Below are 19,617 nucleotides of genomic sequence, written 5' to 3' on the forward strand. Positions count from 1 at the left end.
ATAGATTTGTCACGGTAAGAGGAGAGAACATATTTATAACTTCTAAATATAAAACATTTGGTGTGTGGGCCTCCATTTGCATTTGTATTTTTTTTTTTTTTTAAGGAAGATCAGCCCTAAGCTGACATCTACTGCCAATCCTCCTCTTTTTGCTGAGGAAGATTGGCCCTGAGCTAACATCCGTGCCCATCTTCCTCTACTTTATATGCGGGAGGCCTGCCACAGCATGGCTTGATAAGCGGTGCCTAGGTCCATGCCTGGGTTCCGAATCCACAAACCCTGGGCCACCAAAGTAGAGTGTGCAAACTTGACCACTACACCACTGGGCTGGCCCCTGCATTTATATTCTTGCATGGACCCCTTGCACATGTTAAGTGTGGACCTGCCTCTAGTAATGACTGGGAGTGCCCCTTTCCTTATCTGGTGCGAGAAGAATGACATTGTCAGTTTACTTTGCTTTTCCCTGACTACTAACAAATTTGAGCATTTTCCATTTGTTTGTGGGTCCTTCCTTTCTATGAATTTGCCTATTTTTGTCCTATGATCATTTCTTCTCTTTAGTTGTTTCATTTGCTGTCAGTCCTTAAGCTATCTTCTCTGTTAAAAAAAATGTTCCCAAATCTGTTGTTTTTAGTCTTGATTGTGGTATTTTTGCCATATAAAAGTTTTTATTTTTTTGTAATTTGTAGGCTACCTCTTCTTGTAGAGTTTGTAACACTGGGAACTTAGCAGGTAGCCCCACCTTGAGACATGTATTCACCTAGATTCTTGAAGAATTTTCTTCTGTGTTTTATTATTTAGGTCTTTAGCTATCTGGAGTTGATTTTTGTGAATGATGGAAGGTAGGGTTCCTGTTTCTTCTAAACAGATGAGCAGATTTCTCCTCCTCGCCCCTTGAATGCTGCAGCTCACTCTCTCCATGTGGTTGCCTAAAAGGTACCTCCAGCTTCCGTCCCAAACTGAACTCTCTATTTCTCCACCTGACCCCCCTCCACACATACCAACCACAAAACAAAAACCTGTTCCTAATGTTCTTCTGCACTTCAGTAAATGGTTCTTGCATCCTTTCAGTTCCTGAGGCCAAAAGCCATAGAGTTGTTGGTGATTTCTCTCTCTCACATGCAGTCCACCTGCAAATTCTGTCAACTCTGCCTTCGAAATGTCCCCAGTCCAGCCTGCTTCTCACCCTTTCCACTGGAACCACCCTAAGAAGCCACTATCTCTTTAAGCCTCCTGACATCTCTATTTCCATGCTTCTCTCCTTCAGTCAACACAATAGTGAGAATAATGATTTTAAGATAAACTTTTTGTAGGAGTATAGCAGAGATGCAGAAGTACATTAATCATGGGTGCACTCCTTGATGAATTTTCACCATGGCCACACCCACGTAATCGCCACCCAGATCAAGAAATAGAACATTGCCGGAAGCTGCCCCTCGTGGCCCCTTCCGTTCACGAGCCTCCCCCAAGGTAACCACTCATCTGACTGCTAACACCGTGGCTTCGTGTTGCCTGTATGTGAACTTTATTTAAATGGAATCCTATAGTGTGTGGGGTTTGGGGTGCCCTCTTTGATGATGATATTTCTGAGGTTCATCCGTTTGTTGCACATAGTAGTTTATTCTCGTTGCACTATAGTATCCCATTTCATGAATTTGTCACAATTTATCTACTCTACCTTTGGTGGACATTTGTGTTGCTTTCAGTTTTTTGTTTACAAATAGTACTGCTGTGAACATTTTTGTACGCTTTTTTGGTGAACACATCTCTACATTTCTGTTGGAACAAACAGGAACATAAGAAAAAACAGAAACTGGAACTTAATTTTGAGAATGAAAGGGACACTGTGAATTAAGCTGGGACAACAGGCATAAATGAGGACTGTCCTGGGAAACCAGGGGGGATGGTCACCCTACCTGTCGGAGCCTTCATGATGTGGCTGCTGGCCGTCCCTCTGACCCTCCCACACTCTCCCCGCCTTATTGTCTCCAACCACAGTGGCCTTGAAATTCTGTAAACTTGGCAGCGTGTTCCTGCTTCAGGAACGTTCTTCCCTGGCAATCAGCATGGCTTGACCCCTCCTTCCTTCAGAGAGGCCCTATATAAAACAGCACCTCCCCACCGCCGCTCTCCCCATATTCTGCTGTCGTCATCTTAGTTTTTATTGCTATTTGAGTAAACCTGAAATTCTGATTGCTCTGTTATCCTCTGCCCCAAATGCAAGCTCCACGGGAGAAGGGACTCTGTCCGTCGAGGTCACTGCTGTGTCGCTGCGCTCACAACGGTGCCTCAAATACAGTTCATCATAGAGCGCAGCTGGGGGGTATATGACTCTCGTACAATTTCTTCTTTTTTACTTGAAAACTTAGAATAAAATGTTAGGGAAAAAATTAACATTTTATCTTTACAGCAAGCCCCATGAAACAGTCAAAGTGGACGGGCAGCATCAGCGTCACCTGGGAGGTTGTCGGAAATGCAGGGTCCTGGGTCCCACCCTGCACCCACTGCTCAGGATCTCCGGGGGAGCCCGGGGAGCCAGGGGATTCTTATGCACACTCAGGGTTGAGATGCACTCAATAATTTTTTCCCATTTTGTACATGGGGAAAGTGAGACACAGAGAATAAAACTTAAGTCACACAGCTAGAAAATGATGGGGCTGGGAGTGGATGTGCTCTTAAAGTTGAGGCCTAACAGAATGTCTCGCAATCTGACTGACGAGGAATAAAAAGCAGACTCGCTTTGCCATCTCCGTGACCCAGGAATGTTGGCATCAAAATGCGTCCCATTTGCCATTAACATACAATGGGGAACTTGAGTGGTATTAAGCTACACTGTTACTTGTGGGAGTGTTTCTCATCTTCAGCCTGTCACTTTTTTCTGTTTATTTTTGGCAGAAACTTGGGCACTGTGGGTGCTGTTGCCTTGGACTGCAGAGGAAACGTGGCTTATGCAACCTCTACGGGGGGCATCGTTAATAAAATGGTCGGCCGAGTAGGGGACACACCGTGTATAGGTGGGCTTGCTGGATGGCTACTGCTCCCACTTCCCCTATCCACAAGTTCTCATCCTCGATTCTCCGCCCCTCTCTCCTTGTCTTTCTTTCTTCGTGTCCCTCCTCTTCTTGGTGGCAGCTTCAGGATTTCTGGGAGTGGCAGTTGGACTGGAAGGAGTTGTTTAGGGCAGGCACTGCTTTCAGAGGGCGTTTCAGAGGGCACTCAGCTCTCTGTTTCTCCTAGATTGCACATCTTTGGGGTGACCTGGGAGGGAGATGGGGGATGCCCCCGAGCTGCCCCATAGTGCCCCTGTCTCCTCTCCAGCCACAATGGCAGCATCTGTAGACTTATTCCCAAAGGACCAAGTACACAAAACCTATTCCCAGGCCCGGGCTCAAGTTAGTGAAAGAAGAAAACAGAATTTAAGTTTGTAGTTTTTATATTTGAGTGGCATGAAAGAGACACACTGCTTCTACAGAGATACTACAGATCGAAATGTTATTTGCATTAACACTGAAGCACATTATCTAATTCCCAGGAGTGGGTCAGTGGGGGCTGTATGTGTTTCACTCTGTGCAGACTGGGTAGATATGCTTTGGGGCAAAGGAGGGGCTGTCCTGGTGTAGCTGCTCCTTGAAAGGTCAGGCCTCTTGTCCATGAGGCTCCTTCGTCCTCCTGATTTCAGGGTCGTCACATGGCGCTCACTAGTCCACCTGTGCATCCCAAGGTCATGGCTACTAATCTGACCTTTGTCTACGCATTGCACTCTTTGGGATTTAATATTCATGTAGCATTAGACTTGTAATATGTGTTTGAGTTTCTTGACTATTGCTGCTCAGCACCATCGCCTTCTTTGAGCAGGATCTGGAGGTTATGCTGACAATGACATTGGAGCCATTTCAACGACGGGGCACGGGGAGAGCATCATGAAGGTGAATCTGGCCAGACTCGCTCTCTTCCACGTGGAACAGGGTACGTAGAACAAGTTCATCCTCTCCAAAGACGAGTGAAGAGAAGCTGTTTATAAATAGATGCAGAAGTATGTGAAATCGTCCCTTTCTTGTTTGCTATAGATGTTGCTTTCAGGTTAACACTATTTTGGCTCCTTCCCACCTTTTGTTAGGATCTGGAGAAAAGCCTTTAGAATACCGTTTGTCATCCCACCAACTGGGAGAAGATATTTGCAAATCATATATCTGATAAGGGGTTAATATCCAAAATATATAAAGAGCTTGTACAGCTGAGCAGGAAAACCAACAGCCTGATCAAAAAATGGGCAGAGGAATGAACAGAATACCGTTTGTCTTGTGCATCTCTGGAGAAGGGAGCAGTAGAGAGGCTGTGAGCCTGGGTGTGGGAGACCGGGCGCTCTGCCCAGGCTGGTGCGAGGGCTCCGTCTCAGTGCAAGGAGGGTCTTTTATGTGAGGATCCTTCTCTGAAGCGTTCAAACAGAATTATTTACTAAAAGTCTCTGTTAATTCGCTGTGGGTTTCCATTCTGCAAATGATTTTCCCATCAGATTCCTTTCAATAACGTATGTTTCTCAACCTTGTTTTCAGGAAAGACGTTGGAAGAGGCTGCTGACATCTCGTTGGGTTATATGAAGTCGAGGCTCAAAGGTTTAGGTGGTGTTATCCTGGTCAGCAAAGCAGGAGACTGGGCAGTAAAGTGGACCTCTGCGTCCATGCCCTGGGCAGCCGTCAAGAACTGCAAGCTGCACTCCGGAATTGATCTTGACGACACCAGTGTCACGGACCTGCCCTAAGCCCTGGAAGATTGTATTCTAGATGCTAGCTTGGAGGTCAAGTACAGCTTCCTGTGTGGAGACTCAGCTTAATCAATTAGATGTAGAAATGGAAAAAGCCTGCAGTCTGTCACTCCTTTTGTTGCCTTGATCTGAGTGTTTGGTTGAGGGGTGGATTCTGAAGTGATAAGGGAAATGTCTGTATTAAGGTCAAAGTAAGACTAGTGGGCATGACACACTCTGCTGAGCCTTTCTCGCGAGCTGAGCCCTTATCTTAGGTTAGAAAGAAGAAGTGACGTGATCGTAACACGGCAGGAGCTGCCTAGTGCGGGGAGTGCCCTTTGGAGGTGGGAGACCCGCGGCAGAGACGGGAGCTGCAGCCTGAAAGGCTTGTGGGATCCAGAGGAGAGCGACTCCCCAGGCTCTCTTGGTTGCAGACTTTCCCACAGGACCAGGGAGGGGCAGGAGGGGAGGGGAGGGCCCAGTGGAGGGATGTGAAAGTAAGACAGGAGCAGCAGCAGAGCAAGTGGGAGAAGTCCGGGTGAACCGCCACGTCAGCCTGTCGCAGAGTCCGTTTAGACAGCGGGGAAAAGAATCTGTGAGAGTAAACTGACTTCCAAGAAAGTTGAGATCCTCTCTAACTTGCTAATATGGACATGTTTCCAGACACTTTAAGGGGACCCTCTGGTAACCCGTAGCTCTCTAGTCTGGAGATGAAGGGTCCCAATGGAAACTGTGGCTCTCCTTCCAGTCTGAGGGCTTTCCTGGGCTCACACACGAGTCTGCTCACCTACTGTTTTCCCAGCAGCCAGCACGGCTGACCAGAGCCTCCACCTGCCGCAGACCCTCTGGGTCCTCATAGTGAGGAACGCGGCTCGCAACCGCTCTCCTCTCCTGCCACAAGGCAGGGCCGATCCATGTGGAGATGACATCGTGACCTAAGGCGTTCTCATACTGTCCAGTGCTGTGGGGTCCTCCCCAGCTGAATCAGGTGTGTGTACAATGTGGTCAGCATGGTGAAGAAAGTAATTTCCTTGGTGGAGCGTATTCCTATTAATCTGTCTTTACACAGGAAATGGTATTTCTGCTGTGACATATCTGCTCAGTTTTTTAGTCTGTCAGGGCTTATCTTCTCTCTGGAAAGAAATTGCTTAACTTTAAATTCCATGTGCCACTAATAAAATGTATTTTGAAAGAATAACAGTGTGGTTAGGAGTCACTGTTGACGAAGACCAGAATGTACAAGAGTTTCCTTTGGTCTGTCAATTCAGACAGGTGTGCTAGTTAGAGAGACCTTCCAAGGTACAGGTGGGATATGGATATGATATTGCGTCCTGCCTTGTGGAGTGTCTTTGAGAGTTTTTTAAAAGAATTGAGCTTTTTCAGGGCCGGCCTGGTGGCGTAGTGGTTGGGTTTGCACACTCCATTTCAGCAGCCCAGGGTTCATGAGTTCCGATCCTGGGTGTGGACCTACACGCCACTCCTCGGGCCATGCTGTGGTGGCATCCCACATACAAAATAGAGGAAGATCAGCAACAGATGTTAGCTCAGGGCCAATCTTCCTCACCAAAAACAAAGAATTGAGCTTTTTCTGGATGGGTTAAGGAGGAAACCCAACCACCATTTGCAGATATCAGCAGGGTCTACGGACCAGTCTTCTTGGAGTTTGCCAGACAGTGGCACAGTTCTAGCTTCTGTCCTGTGACCCTCCCTGGGCCATGTCAGCTGCTCTAAACTAGAGAGAAAGAGGTGGCCCCTGAGGGCAGGATTGAGTTTGAATCCTGCTTCTCCCTACTTCCTGGGTGACCCTGGGCAAGTTAACATCTAAGAAGTTTTTCATCTATAAAATAGATTACTATGGAGGCTGGCCTCATGGCCAAGTGGTTAAGTTCGCATGCTCTGCTTTGGCAGCCCAGAGTTTCGCCAGTTCGGATCCAGGGCGCGGACATGGCACCACTTGGCAAGCCATGCTGTGGTAGGTGTCCCACATATAAAGTAGAGGAAGATGGGCATGGATGTTAGCTCAGAGCCAGTCTTCCTCAGCAAAGAGAGGAGGATTGGCAGCAGATGTTAGTTAGCTCAGGGCTAATCTTCCTCAAAAAAAAAAAAAGGACAACTGCTCAGTGTTTGCCTTAGGGATCCTGTGGACAAATATAGAAACTGTGGCCAGGCCCAGCAGGGAGTCTGCGTGTTAATATCCTTGAAAACTTCAGTATGCACCGACTGTCCTTTAGAAGTAAGTATTTTGTTAGGAGATACATTAGTTTGTTAGGGCTGCCAACAACAAAATACCACAGACAGTGGCTTAAACAACAAAGTTATTTTCTCTCAGTTCTGGAGGATGGAAGTCTCAAGACCAGGGTGTGTCAGCGGGTCTGCTTTCTCCTGAGGCCTCTCTCCTTGGCTCACAGAGGCTGCCTTCTCGCCGTGTCCTCACGTGGTCTTTTCTTTATACAGATCTGTGGCCAAATTTCCTCCTGAAGATGTCAGTGAGATGGGACTGGACCCACCCTCACAGCCTAGTTTGAAATTAATCACCTCTTCAAAGGCCCTGTCTCCCAGTACAGGCACATTCTGAGGGACTGGGGGTTGGGGCTTCAATATGTGAATTTTGAGGGGACACAATTTAGCCCATGACAGGAGGCAAAGCAGAATCACATTAGGGGTTGGAAATGGCGGGACTCTGGAGAAGTAAGGATCACTAAGTAGATAAGGAAGAAGAAGGGAGGAGGGGGCTTCGGGAGGCCAGGTGCAGGATGTGATTTTGCGCTTCTCAGGTCCGCCATTCCCGAGGGAAGTGACTAGTTATCAAAGACTGCTGGAGTCTCAGCTTGGGGCCAGCTGACCTCCTGGGCCTGGCAGCCCCAGCCCCGTTAGGTAAGGGAACATCAGCCCCTGTGTGCAAGCCACGGTGTGTACTGTTGCCCTTGGACCTTGGTTCTGTGAAAGTCGTCTCCACTGGCCTGGGAATTCCGTAAGCGGAGACCATGTGTGGTTCTGTCTTTTGCCCCACACATGGTCCAGTGGCCTGCTCTGTAACTATCTGTGGAACAAATAAATGAGCAAGATATTATCTGAAAGACAATGGCAGTCTTTTTGTCACTTCTATGCCACAAGAGGGCAGCAAACTATAAAATGTCCAACGGTTTCCACAGCCCATAGGGGAGATCGTTTATCTTGAGTCTGGATCAGAACAATCTACTCAGAAAATTTGGAACCAAAAGAGTATTCCCGTTCCTGACTTTCCTTTTCACGTAAATACTACAGTTTATTTTATAGCAGAATTGTCCAAAACACTAGCAAACGCCCCACAGAACCCATCAAAATCAACCATGTCTTGACGGTTAAAACAATTGAAGCCTACGCTGCTCCTGCCGCCAGGTGCTGGGGATCCCGAGGAGAGCTCACTCAGGCAGCCCCAGCCTCTGCCCTCGGTTGCTCCTTCCAGCCAGGATACAGATAAATCGTAGTTTGGCCTAAACTTGCCAAAATGGTGGGATAAGAAGGAGCACAAGAGGGGCCAGAGCTGAGAGCGAGTGTCTGCCGGAGCAGGAGATGCTGCAGTCAGCCCACCGTGTTGAGCTGGAGAGAAAAGTCCTGGAGGAAAGAGCCTTAAACATGTAGCTGTTGCACAATAAATGTTTTTCTCGAATAATGTCCTTTCTAGACGTGTTCCTTTCTAGCATGAGAGATTATAAACTCTGGGAAAGGAAGGTGGAATGGGACGCACTTCAGTCCTCGTCAGTGGCCCTCTCGTCGGAAATGGATGGGGTGTGGGGAAGCTGGAGGGGGACACCGTCCTTCCAGCCCCACACCTGCTCCTCTGTAGTCCTCATGTCAGCCTTCCCCTCTGCACAAAACCATCACTGTATTCAGACTTTGTAGCAACTTTGCCAAAGCAAGGAAGTGCCCCCACAGAGCTTATCCAGCTCAGAAAAACACAGGTATCCTCCTCTCTCCATAGGCGTAGGCACGACCCAGAAAGGAATGGGTGCTGGGCTGAAGGACAGCAGTGAAACCAGGCCTAGGAATGGGGTTGGGAGGAGGTTTGCGCCTGGAACACAGGGAGGGTTGAGGCCAGGATTGGGTGTGGGTGCCCATTAGTGGTTCCATCCAGAGTCTAAATACCACTGAGTGAGCAAGCAGCCTTTCTCCCTTACCCCGCCCCACGTCCATACACACACACACACAGTCAAGCCATAGTCACATATAGCTCGTCTGTTGTGAGAAGTTAAAAATGTGCAAGGGGAGGCACAGGGAAGATTCTTCCCTTTGAAAGATGGAAAAAGGCCCAGAGAAACTGGAGTTTATTCCACGCAGGTTAAACAGGTTTATCTCAGCCTCTCTGTTCTCCAATCCTGTGTCCTTGATATGACAGTCCTTGTCCTATCACTCATGGCACCCAATGCCCACCAGAACCAAGGCACGAGCCCCAGGTGAGAAGCAGGAGGGAACAGCACGCTTTGACCACTTTATCCTTCAAATTCTACTTTTTTTCCCCAACCTTCTATTAAAATAAAGTTGGATTTTCAGACAATGAGAGAGGTGGGGGCCAGGCGTGGCCTGGGTTGACAGAGGAAACTAGCCTCAAATCTTTTTTTTTTCACTGATGATCTCAGAATTAACTATATTTTTTGCTGTGTAATTATGAGCACTTTCTGGATCCCGTGCAGAGCTTGGATGGGGTTTGGCTTCTAAGCTCTGGCTGGGAGCAAGGGAGCCAAGAGATTGTTTCTTCCCATCCTGTAGGTCTGAGGCTCCACTACGAGAGCCGTGGCGCAGGCAGCCCCTGGATTGTTACCTTGCAGGGTAGCAATTTTTTACTAAACATTTTTAAGTTAAAAATAGCCTTCTGATAAAATAAAAGGGGCATATGTGTATTGTAGAAGTTGGAAAAAATAAAAATAGCGAAAAGTTTTAAATGCATGAGAAAACATAGATCACCAAAAGTAAGAAAAAAATAGGGGTAAAGATTTCCTATCCCTCAAGTGAATATCAATATTACCACCTTGTTGTATATTCTTTCAGATCTTTTTCAAAGTATATATTATGTATATGTTTTCCAAAATGAGATCATGCCATACATGGTTTTTCAAACTTTGTTTCAGTTAAAAATCCACCTTTCCATGTCAGTAAACTCAGCTATGTAATAGTCAGTATTGAGATTTCTCCCATTTCCTCAGCATGGGCCCTGACGGCAGGTTTGTCAAACCCTGTCCCTGCCTGGAATGTGATTATGCCCCTTGGTCTCTTCTAACAAGTCCTGCCCCTTTTTTAACCACTCTGACTTGTCGAATGTTAGCGCTGGGTGCCCCGCTATGTTACACCTTCCCAGTTGGTCAGGCTGCCTCCTGTGGGATCAGGTGAGCATTGGGCCCGAACACATCGCAGGGTGGGGTGCCAGGCCACCATTCCAAACAGAGATGTCAACGTCCCTTTTGCAGCAGCAGCCTATGCTGCTGGGCTGTGGGAACACAGCTGGGCGTAAGGTGTGGAAAGGGGAACGTGGGTTGTACCAGAAGCCCAAGGCCCCACCCAGAAGTTTGGCAAAGAGTGACTTGGAGTCAGAGAGCAGGTGGGGAGCGGGTTCACCCTGTGCAGCCTCCAGGAAAGGACTGGCCCACCACCCTTCCTGCTCGGGCCACCTCTTCCCAGGTCACGTCCTTCCCAGCTGCGCTCACCTTCAGCCTTTCCCAAGGCCTGTCCGACCACACAGTAAGCAAGAGCTACCCCAAGTGCTTCTTGGGCAAAGGGCAGTTTTCAGAAGTATTTACTAATTAGAGCAGGTGGATACCAGTCACGTCAAACCCAGGACTATTTACCGTGGGAAGAGAACAAAGGCTAGGGTTCTCTTGCCTTCCAGAACAACATTCCACCGTCTACCTACTGCCAGATCCCTGGGGGTCTGAACTGCTGAACTCTCTCTCCCAACGTTGTATTCAGGTACCAAGTATTTAATCATTTGAAAAGTAAGAAAGACCAGGGCACGCTCTTCCCTTCCTCCCTGTGTCTGCTCCCGTCCCTTCGCCTGGGCCCACTCAGCACCCCGTCCCCCCCAGCCCCGAAGCTCACTGTGAGCCCGCATGCTTCCCTGGTGACCTCACCCCAGATCTTGCCTTTCGGGCCCGTGCCTCCCCAATCTTCCCAGCCATCTCTGTTCGTCTTATCTCTGGCTCTTGCACAGATATCACACCCTGCATGCCTCATGACTAAAGATTCTGCGGCTTCCCCCCAGCCGTTTCCCACCCTGTCCTCGTCTTCCTTAGAAATTCCAGCATGTTTGTCAACTGCTCTCAAGCAGAAATGGTCAGGACACGGGGTGGGGCACCCTGCAGAGCTGAATCTCCCACACACGCTCAGCGTTCTCAGCCCCAAGTCCTTACTTGGATGTGCTGCAGAGAACAGGCAGCCAGTTCCTGGGAGAGCAGCACGTCTGCCTTTGTTGTATTTGAGGGCCCCACCAGTGTGTTTGCGCCCGAATTTTCAGGCTGAAGGCCTCTGCGGTGACCTCCCTGGGAAGCGCCTTCATTTTATTTGAGAGAAAAGGTTCCAGCCCTGCTTCCTGTCTCTGAGCACTGGGGCCACAGTGCTATCATCCCTCCCCTAGGAAGGCCAGACCCCTGAGCAGGGCTCAGACCGGGAAGGCATCGTTGTCCTGCAGTGTTGGCAGGATGCTCCAGACTCCTCTCAAACCCTGCAGGCAGGACTGCCCTGCCCCTCCTGGGGTCAGCTCCCAGGATGGGGCGCAGGCTGGCACATACAGGACCCGCTCTGGGCCACTTGGCTGCCCCCCAGCCTACGCAGGCTCTGAGACCTCCAGCCCCTGCACCACCACAGCCCAGCTCCTGAGCCCCTCTTGGTGTCAAGGCTTCCCCTGGGGGCTGCTTGGGTGGCAGCTGGGCCCGTGCTCGAGTATGAAGACAGAAGAATGAGGAACGCCCACCTCGTTCCTTGGATTCTGCACCCCTGCAGCCAGTCCCTCGTGGCCCTCCTCCCAGGAGCCCCATCTTACCCACCCGAGAGCCTCCAAGGGTTCCCGCCGAATGTATCAAACCTAAACCTCTTGGCTGGCTCCAAGGCCCCCCAGGCCAGCTCCTCCAGGCTGCAGGCAGGGTCTCCCACTGCCGCCAGCAGGCAAGAGACTCCGCAGGCCTCTGCACACCCGGTGTCCTCTCCTGAAATGCCTTTCTGCCGTTAAAGGTATTTCAGGGGAATACTTGTAACCTCCCTCAGGTTGTTGTGAGGATCAGTTAGTTAATACACAGAAAATTCTTAGAAGTGTGCCTGGCACATAGGAAACGCTCAGTAAGTGTCAGTTATTATTACTGTGTTATTTTGTTCCCAAGCCACACCCACCAGAGTGAACCCTTCCTCCAGGGTCCCCAGCTGGCAGCTCCTAAAATGGGCCTCTATTCCATGGACCCAAAAGTCGCTCCGACCATTTTGGACGTGTGGCCAGGTGCTTAGCCCCCAGGGACCTGGCTGTTCCTGTGAGAGGCAAGGTCCCCCGGCAGAGGCCCACCCAGAACAAGGCCAACACAAAGGAGAACCCCAGCTTCATATTTTATGATTTACGAAGCACTGTCACATCTATTTCTACTTTGTGGAATAGGCAGGGCAGAAATAACTATTCCCATTTTCCAAATGGGGCCATTGCTGCCCAGAGGTGATGGGTACCTTGCCCAGGTCACCAACTAGCAAGTGGCCCAGCTGGCCTTCGAATCCAGCTCTGCCAGATTCCACCCTCAGCGCCGAGCTGGGTCACAACCAGTTAAGTGCATCTTCCTCCTTCTGAAAAGCAGCTCAGATGCCAGAGGAATTAGAGACAGCCGCACGACGAAAACCAGACACCCTGCCCCTTGTCTCTGGACCAGCTCCCAGGAAAGGGAGAATAACGGATGTGTGGCCCCTGGGGCCGCCCCACCCCGTGAGCTCAGCTCCTGGCAGAAGGGGCCTCGCTAAGGAAGGCCTGTGAGCCCCCTGGGCCAGGAAAGCCTCTCCCCAGAACTGGGGCCAGACCGCAAGTCTGCTTAACTCCAGGGTCAGAACGAAGAGGGTCCAAGGCCAGCCATGTCACCACTAACCCTCTCTAACCCTAACAACCCTGCCAACCGGGTGCTACACCCATTTTTCAGATGGGAAAACCAAGGCTTGGGAAGAGATGACTGTGGGGCTCCAACTGGGGGAGCTTGTCCACTGGAATACTCGTCAAAGCAAGACATAGCTTCCTTAAGGGCAGGGACCACACCTAATTTGCTTATAGCTGGTCCCCCAGGCCTATAGCTGTGCCCAATAAATATTTGTGAAATGAAAGCATGAATCCTCAGGTGCATCCTTCACTTAAGGATGAAGTGGGTATAGCCCATGCCTCAGCTCTGGTCACAAAGGGGCCTGGCTGGGGCAAACCCACCCTGAGACCTGGGAAGCACCGCCAGCCCTGCCCACAGCCCCGTCCTAACCCGCAGCCCACAGCCAGGCCCACAGGATGCCCCAGGGCCCCACCATCCAGCTCACTGGGTCAGGGGTCACCCTTGCTGCTGGGGGAGAGGGGTCAGCTCCCGGTCGTGGTGAAGGCTCTGTGGGCTGAGGCTCCAGCAGGTCAGGGCCTTGCTGGGGAAGAGGAGACAGGGCTCCGTGAGAATTCGAGTGGGGCGGGGGGAGCAGGGATGAGGGTGGTGAGGAGCTGAGGACAGGGCAGGCAGAACAGGAGTCCACGTCCAGGGTGCCCCGGGTCACCAGCCCAACCACACAAGATCCCCCCTTGGAGGCCATTTCTGTAGCAGGCTCTCCCAGGATTTGATCTGAGGGCTTGCCGGGCTGAGGGTGGAGCCAGGCTCAGGCCAAGCAAGGGAGGCAGACGCCCGTCCCAGGCCTGCGTGGGTGTGTATGCGCGGGCGGTGTCCCTGTCTGAGTCCAAGTCCATGAGCCCAGTCGGGGGACCACTCGCATTCACTTAACAACCATAACAGCCATGACCTCAGAGTATAGATAACAATGAAACCAAAGGCCACCCCACTCCCAACCTGCCCTCCAATGTGGTGCTTCTAGAAGACTCAGTGAATTGAAGTGTGCGACTGGTACAGCTCTCCCAGCCGACAAGACCCCTTCTCCTCGGTCCTCCAGTCTCGGGCTGCATTTCCTTCCCCTCCCACTGCCCGGCTCCAGCCTCCCCACTCACCTTTTGTAGTGTCCTGCGACCAAGTTAAACCCAGACGCCCCTTCGGTGCTCAGGGCTCTGTCTGGACAGGCCACTATCCAGAGGTCCCCAGCCTCATCTAGCACGTGGGCTTCAGCCACGCTGGCTTCTCCCGGGTCTCCTGCGCCCTCCAGCCACCAAGCTTCATATACTCTTCCTTCCCTCTGCCCAAAGGCACTTCCTCTAGCACCCAGACCCCCGCAATCCCTGTGAAACACCCGAGTCTCTCCTTCATGGACGTGTCACGATCGCAGTTAGCGCCTGTCTCCTCCGCTAGACGTGTCTCCAGAAGCGGCACTGGGCCTTACCAAGTGAGTGCTGAATGAAAGAACAGCAGGCGGAGGCGCCCCGCCTCTCCAACTCTGACCTTGCTTCCTCCCGGCCCCCGCCAAACCCAGCTCACAGACGCCTCCTCCAGGAAGCCTCCGCATCCACTCAGAAGTCGTCTTCTCCTCCGAGCAGCTCCTAGGGCGCTGCCCATGAGCTATGGTCCGTCTGCCTCCCCACACGGTTGTGAGACCCTCCGCGGCGCCTGGGCCGGCCAGCCACACTCCCTTCCCCACACCCGTCTCCTCTCACTACTCAAACCGAGGCCTCTGGAAAGCCTTGGCTTCCTCCCGTCACTGACCGAACTCTGACGGCCCCTCTGAGAGGAAGGCTGGTGGCTGCCATTGGCCCCGTTACAGAGGAGACCCCCGAGGCTAAGAGGAAAAAGTCCCGCCTCCATAAACATCCACAGATTAACGCTGCCTTGTCTGTTGAGAGGACAATGTCCCAGAAGTGCCACCCTCAGGCTGTGGACCTTTTCACCAAAAGTCCAACCCTCCAGAGGAAAGAGAGGGGAATTTACTTCAGTCAGGATGGTATTTTAATACTTACTGTTTAGCAGTTTGGACCACAGAGAAGGACGTTATTACCCAAAACTGTTAAGGTGACATCTACAGTCATTGGTTTCTTTTTACCAAAGTTCTGTTGGTCCCTTACCAGTGCGGAATCTACTTTCCCTTCAGAATTTTTATGTCTCATTCTATGGAATCAATTTTTTTTTTCCCTGCTGAGGAAGAGTCACCCTGAGTTAACATCTATTGCCAATCTTCCTCTTTTTGCTTGAGGAAGATTTGCCCTGAGCTAACATCTGTGCCAATCTTCCTCTATTTTCTTTGTGGGTCACCACCACAGCATGGCCACCATGAGTGGTGTAGGTCCACGCCCAGGATTCAAACCTAGGCTGCTGAAGTGGAGCAAGCCAAACTTCACCACCAAGCCACAGATCCGACCCCTGGAATCAATTTTTATTGTCAAAAATAATTAATAAAATAAAATATAAAGGGGGAAAAAAGGGTGCCTCGCCTCCACCACCCCAGAAAGGGCAGAGGCTTGAGGTGGGGAGAGAGGGCTGAAATTATTTTCAATCCCACTTGGCAACAGTGGTGGAGATGCACAGCATGCCAAGGTTCCAGGAACAGCGAGGAGGGCCCAGAGCCTCGAGATGGGGATGTCAGCAGGATCTCGGGTCGCTCCAGACAGACTGCAGGGACCAGTGCTGCAAGTGAGGGGAGAGGCGAGGTGGGGCCAGAGGGAGGCAGGCTCAGCAGAGAGGGTGCAGGTCATGGGTTGGGGTCAGCCGCCCTGGTTTTAGATCCTAACTCCTCTACTTGCTGACTAGGAGAACTTGGGTGACTTTCTGGGCCTCAGTTTCCCCATCTTTGAAATGGGGACAGGAATAATACCTACCTCAGAGGGTTCTTGTGAAGGTTAAATGAGAGAGGGCATCAGCAAGGTGCCGGGCAGAGGGGAGGTGTGAGTCATGGCTGCTGTTGGCACTGTCAATGACGTACTGTCTGTGACGAGGTGAGAGGAGACTTTGTGGGCTGCCTTTGGTCTTGAAGGTAAGAAGGATTTCAGCAGGTGGAGATGGGGCAAGACAGCTGAGTGCATTTCGGGAGGCCAGAAATTGCTGAGGCCAGACCCCAGGGGTGGGCCTGGGTGCTATACGCAGCCTCCCACGAATGCTCCAGCACACCTGGAAGTGAGGCTGGAGCAGGGGCTTGGGGCCGAAGGGTGAAAGGCTCAGAGCCTTGTTTATTCATTCAACAAATATGTAATAAGTACTGACTGTGTGCTGGGCCCTGGAGAACCAGAGGTGAGCGTGGAGCTCACATTCTAGGGGGGAGACAGGAAATAAACAGATAAACATGTCAACAAGAGCATTTCGATGGTGACAAAGGCTCTGAAGGCAAGAAAGCCAGATTCTGGACCCGGAGTGACTGAGGAGGGGGACACAGTGACCAGGGCAGGCTTATCCGCAGAGGGGATGCATGAGTGACACCTGTATGATGATGATAGAAGGCGCAATCAGAAAATAATCTGCAGTGGAGTGTCCAGGCAGAGGGCACGCAAGAGCAAAGGCCTGGAGGTGGCCTGGGCTCTGTGTACCCTGCAGGTAAGGAGGCAACAGGATACTGAGTGAGAGGGGAGTGACACAGGGTGGGACCTGAGAGAAGGTTGAAGACAGGTCATGCCAGATCGCATGGACCAGGTAAGATTTTTGGATTTTATTCTAAGTGTTGTGGGAAGCCAAGAAGGGTTTAACAGAGAAATGACGTAATCTGATTTACATTTTTAAAAGGTCACTCTGGCTGCTCTGGGGAGAATGGACCTCAGGGGGGCAACGTGGACCCTAACCTTGGACATGAACCCCATGCTGAGCCAGAGCCCCAAGGAGGAAACCCCCACACTTTCTGTCCCTTCAGGTCAGGCCACTTGTCTGTCACAGGCCTCTCCTGGGCCACTGGGGACAGGCTGCTCACAGTTGTCCCTGCCTGGCCAGGGCATCTCCATCTCCAGCCTCTGGGACTGAGGGACGCGTGATCTCTAGTTATCTTATTTCCTGGCCTTCTGAACCCACCCAGAAAAGAGCCACCAGTGATTTTAGAGAAAAGTGAATTACAGCCAGGAGTGGTTGTTTTTCAGCATTTTTACAAGCGCCAAGGGCCCATGAAATTCAGAGCACACATGCATTTAACCGTGTTTGCTCATACAATATTGGGTGTGTTTAGAGATGAGCAATAAACAGCAGGAGCCAGGCTGTGCTCTCCGCTTCAGCACAGCGGGAAGGCTCGTGGGCAGAGCGCCGCAGGGCCGGGTTCAAGTGCTGCCTCTGCCCCTAACATGCTAGGCCACCTCTGCTAACTACAGCATCTCTCTGGGCCTGAGACCCCGTCTCCAGAGCTCAGAGGGTGGAGCTGATGCTCCTCCTGGCCCTTCCAGAGGATAGAAGTAGAATTCCCCGGAGTTCAGATTTAGGGCAAGCCGAAGGCAGCTCCCAAGAACCACCCGGCCATCTCAGGCCTGGGCAGCCTGGCCTCTTCCCGGCTGTCTGGGGCTAAAGAGACAGAAAGGACCTCACCTGGGCCTCGCCACCACGGTAGGGTGCAGCCGCCCTGCGCCTGTCCAGCTCCCAGGGGCACAAGCAGAGGAGATTCCTCCCAAGCCATCCACTTGCCATGGGAAGTTTTCGAAACAGTAACCTATTATTTCTCTCTTATTTTTCTTTCCTCTCTTGGCTCTGCCTCTGATTCAGGCGGCCCTGGGAAGGCAGAGAAAGAGGGCGTCTTTTCCTGGCTTATGCAGTTCAGAATCCTAGACCTTCCCAGGAATGGAAAGACCTCCAGGCGCTCGTTTTGTGTAACAGCCAGACTTCCAGAGCCCCCACCGCACCCCTGGCCTAGGAAAGGATTCTCAGGGAGGCCAGAATGTGAAAAGCAAGTATTACCTCAGGTTGGTGGTCCCTGCAGAAACCAGCAGCCTGCCTGCCGCCCACTCCAGGAACAGGCAGTAAAAGGATTTAAAAACAATGGTTAAGGGCCGGACCAGTGGTGTAGTGGTTGAGTCCCCAAGCTTCAGCAGCCTGGGGTTCACAGGTTCGTAACCCGGGCCGGGACCTAGCACTGCTTGTCAAGCCACACAGTGGCGGCATCCCACATAAAAGAAAGGAAGATTGCCACAGATATTAGCTCAGTGACAATCGTCCTCTAACAAAAAGAGGAAGATTGGCAACAGATGTTCGCTCAGGGCCAATCTTCCTCACCAAAAAAATAAATAAATAAAAACAACGATTAAGACTGACTAAAAGCCAGTATGCTTTTTACTATCACCAGGTGCCAGCAATTCTAAACGTCAGTGACAACATACTCCAACCTAAAAACTCCCCAGAGTTTTAAGTATTTGCTGTGGTTACAGTTGAGTTTTCATAACATAGATGTAAGCTCCAAATGAGCACGTTTATGGCTTATCTTTTAATAAACATTATGTTCTGTGTGGACAGTATTTCTGAGAACTCCCAGTCACTCAGTTGGTCTCTGCCACATTTGTGTCAAGAGTCGGTTCACAAAGGTGCAGAATCCTTGGAACGGGCTTCAGACTTGGCTCCTGTGAGCTACTTGTTCCTGCGTTCAAACCGTAAATTCAAAGTAAACGACGAAAGCACCGTGGTTGTAAAGACCAAGAAACAGAACTTGAGTTGCTGCGCTTCTGTCATCCTGTGAGGCCACTTGGAGGTTTTATTTGAGTTTTAAAATTGTAAATAGTAAAAGAGTATAAGGTGTAATACTTTTATTGGAAAAGTGAAAATTTTAGTTCGTACATAAAATCTTTTATAGAATTTTAGTATCTTTGAAGTTCAAACGTAGTCTTTTTCAGTTGATTGTTTTAGAACTAAAGGACAAATCAAAACAATAAAACATTATATCAGTGGTACAATTGAGCAATTGCTTACATTTTACCTTTGGCAGACATTTTGGTTTAATAAAATTCACTTATTGGTGAATATAGTTTGATAATTATTTACATGAAATATTAATATATCGGACTATAACCAAAGTATCAAATTTCGTTAGGGAAATCTACAAACTATTAATAAATAGTTGTGTTTTAATGTGTGACTATTTTGTGTGTGCTCTAATATCTTTATTTTTACTGGCATGGTTTTATATATATACACACACGTGTGTATGTGTGTGTATTTCAATAAAAGAAATTATCTTCATGAATATATAAATAAATGATCACTGTCTGTTTTTCTTTTCTGACCTTTATTTTTGTTCATTTTATTTCACAGCTATTACTGAGAATAATTTTTGTTGTCTAGAGTAGGGAAGCAGTAAAAAATTATCTTCTCCAGGCATCAAATCCCCCAGGTAAGCCACTGGAGAGACCAAGCCTTAGTGAGGTGGCAGTCCCCAGATGGGTTTGAAGAATCTGGGAGCAGAGGGCAGAACCCTTCAAGAAGAAATGGGAGCATGATACAGGCCTTCGGAGGTGTCACTGCAGAACTTCCAGGCCCCAGGACAGCGTGGGAGCAGCAGCAGGATTCCTGTGCACCCAGGAGTGGCCCCGAGGTGGCAGAGAAAGCCAGTGAACTGGAGGCCTGTGGATGATGCCGAGGGACCGCTCAGGAGCGGCCCACACAGACTGATGGCAAACAAGGGACAGGCTGGTGACAGGTGATAGATATCAAGTACCAGATACCCTCACCAACACAAATCCTGCCAAATCCTTGGTTCTGCACAAGCCCCCTGGAAGATAGGCACAACCCTGGAGAGGGGGTCCCCAAGATGACCGAGACTAAGTTTCCATCCCCTTAGCAGAATGAAGGCTTGAGACTGAAATTACATTTTATTTT

General features: G+C 50.2%; 1 protein-coding gene and 1 long non-coding RNA gene across 4 annotated transcripts in view; one reads left to right on the forward strand and one right to left on the reverse strand.

The window, feature by feature from the left end:
* Window positions 1-5,933, forward strand: part of ASRGL1 (asparaginase and isoaspartyl peptidase 1) — a 28,172-nt gene extending 22,239 nt beyond the window's left edge. For all 3 annotated transcript variants that reach the window (XM_070565349.1, XM_070565350.1, XM_070565351.1), the window contains exons 5-7: window positions 2,896-3,014; window positions 3,856-3,966; window positions 4,554-5,933. In XM_070565349.1, the coding sequence (XP_070421450.1) occupies window positions 2,896-3,014; window positions 3,856-3,966; window positions 4,554-4,759 (436 nt within the window). In that variant the 3' untranslated portion in view covers window positions 4,760-5,933. The remainder of the gene's footprint in view (window positions 1-2,895; window positions 3,015-3,855; window positions 3,967-4,553) is intronic.
* LOC139074496 (uncharacterized) overlaps window positions 3,416-19,617 on the reverse strand; it is a 21,084-nt gene continuing 4,882 nt past the window's right edge. Inside the window, exon 2 of the long non-coding RNA XR_011524134.1 lies at window positions 3,416-4,011. This is a non-coding gene — a long non-coding RNA (uncharacterized lncRNA). The remainder of the gene's footprint in view (window positions 4,012-19,617) is intronic.

This window comes from Equus przewalskii, chromosome 11, assembly GCF_037783145.1.
Source record: "Equus przewalskii isolate Varuska chromosome 11, EquPr2, whole genome shotgun sequence".
NCBI lineage: Eukaryota > Metazoa > Chordata > Mammalia > Perissodactyla > Equidae > Equus > Equus przewalskii.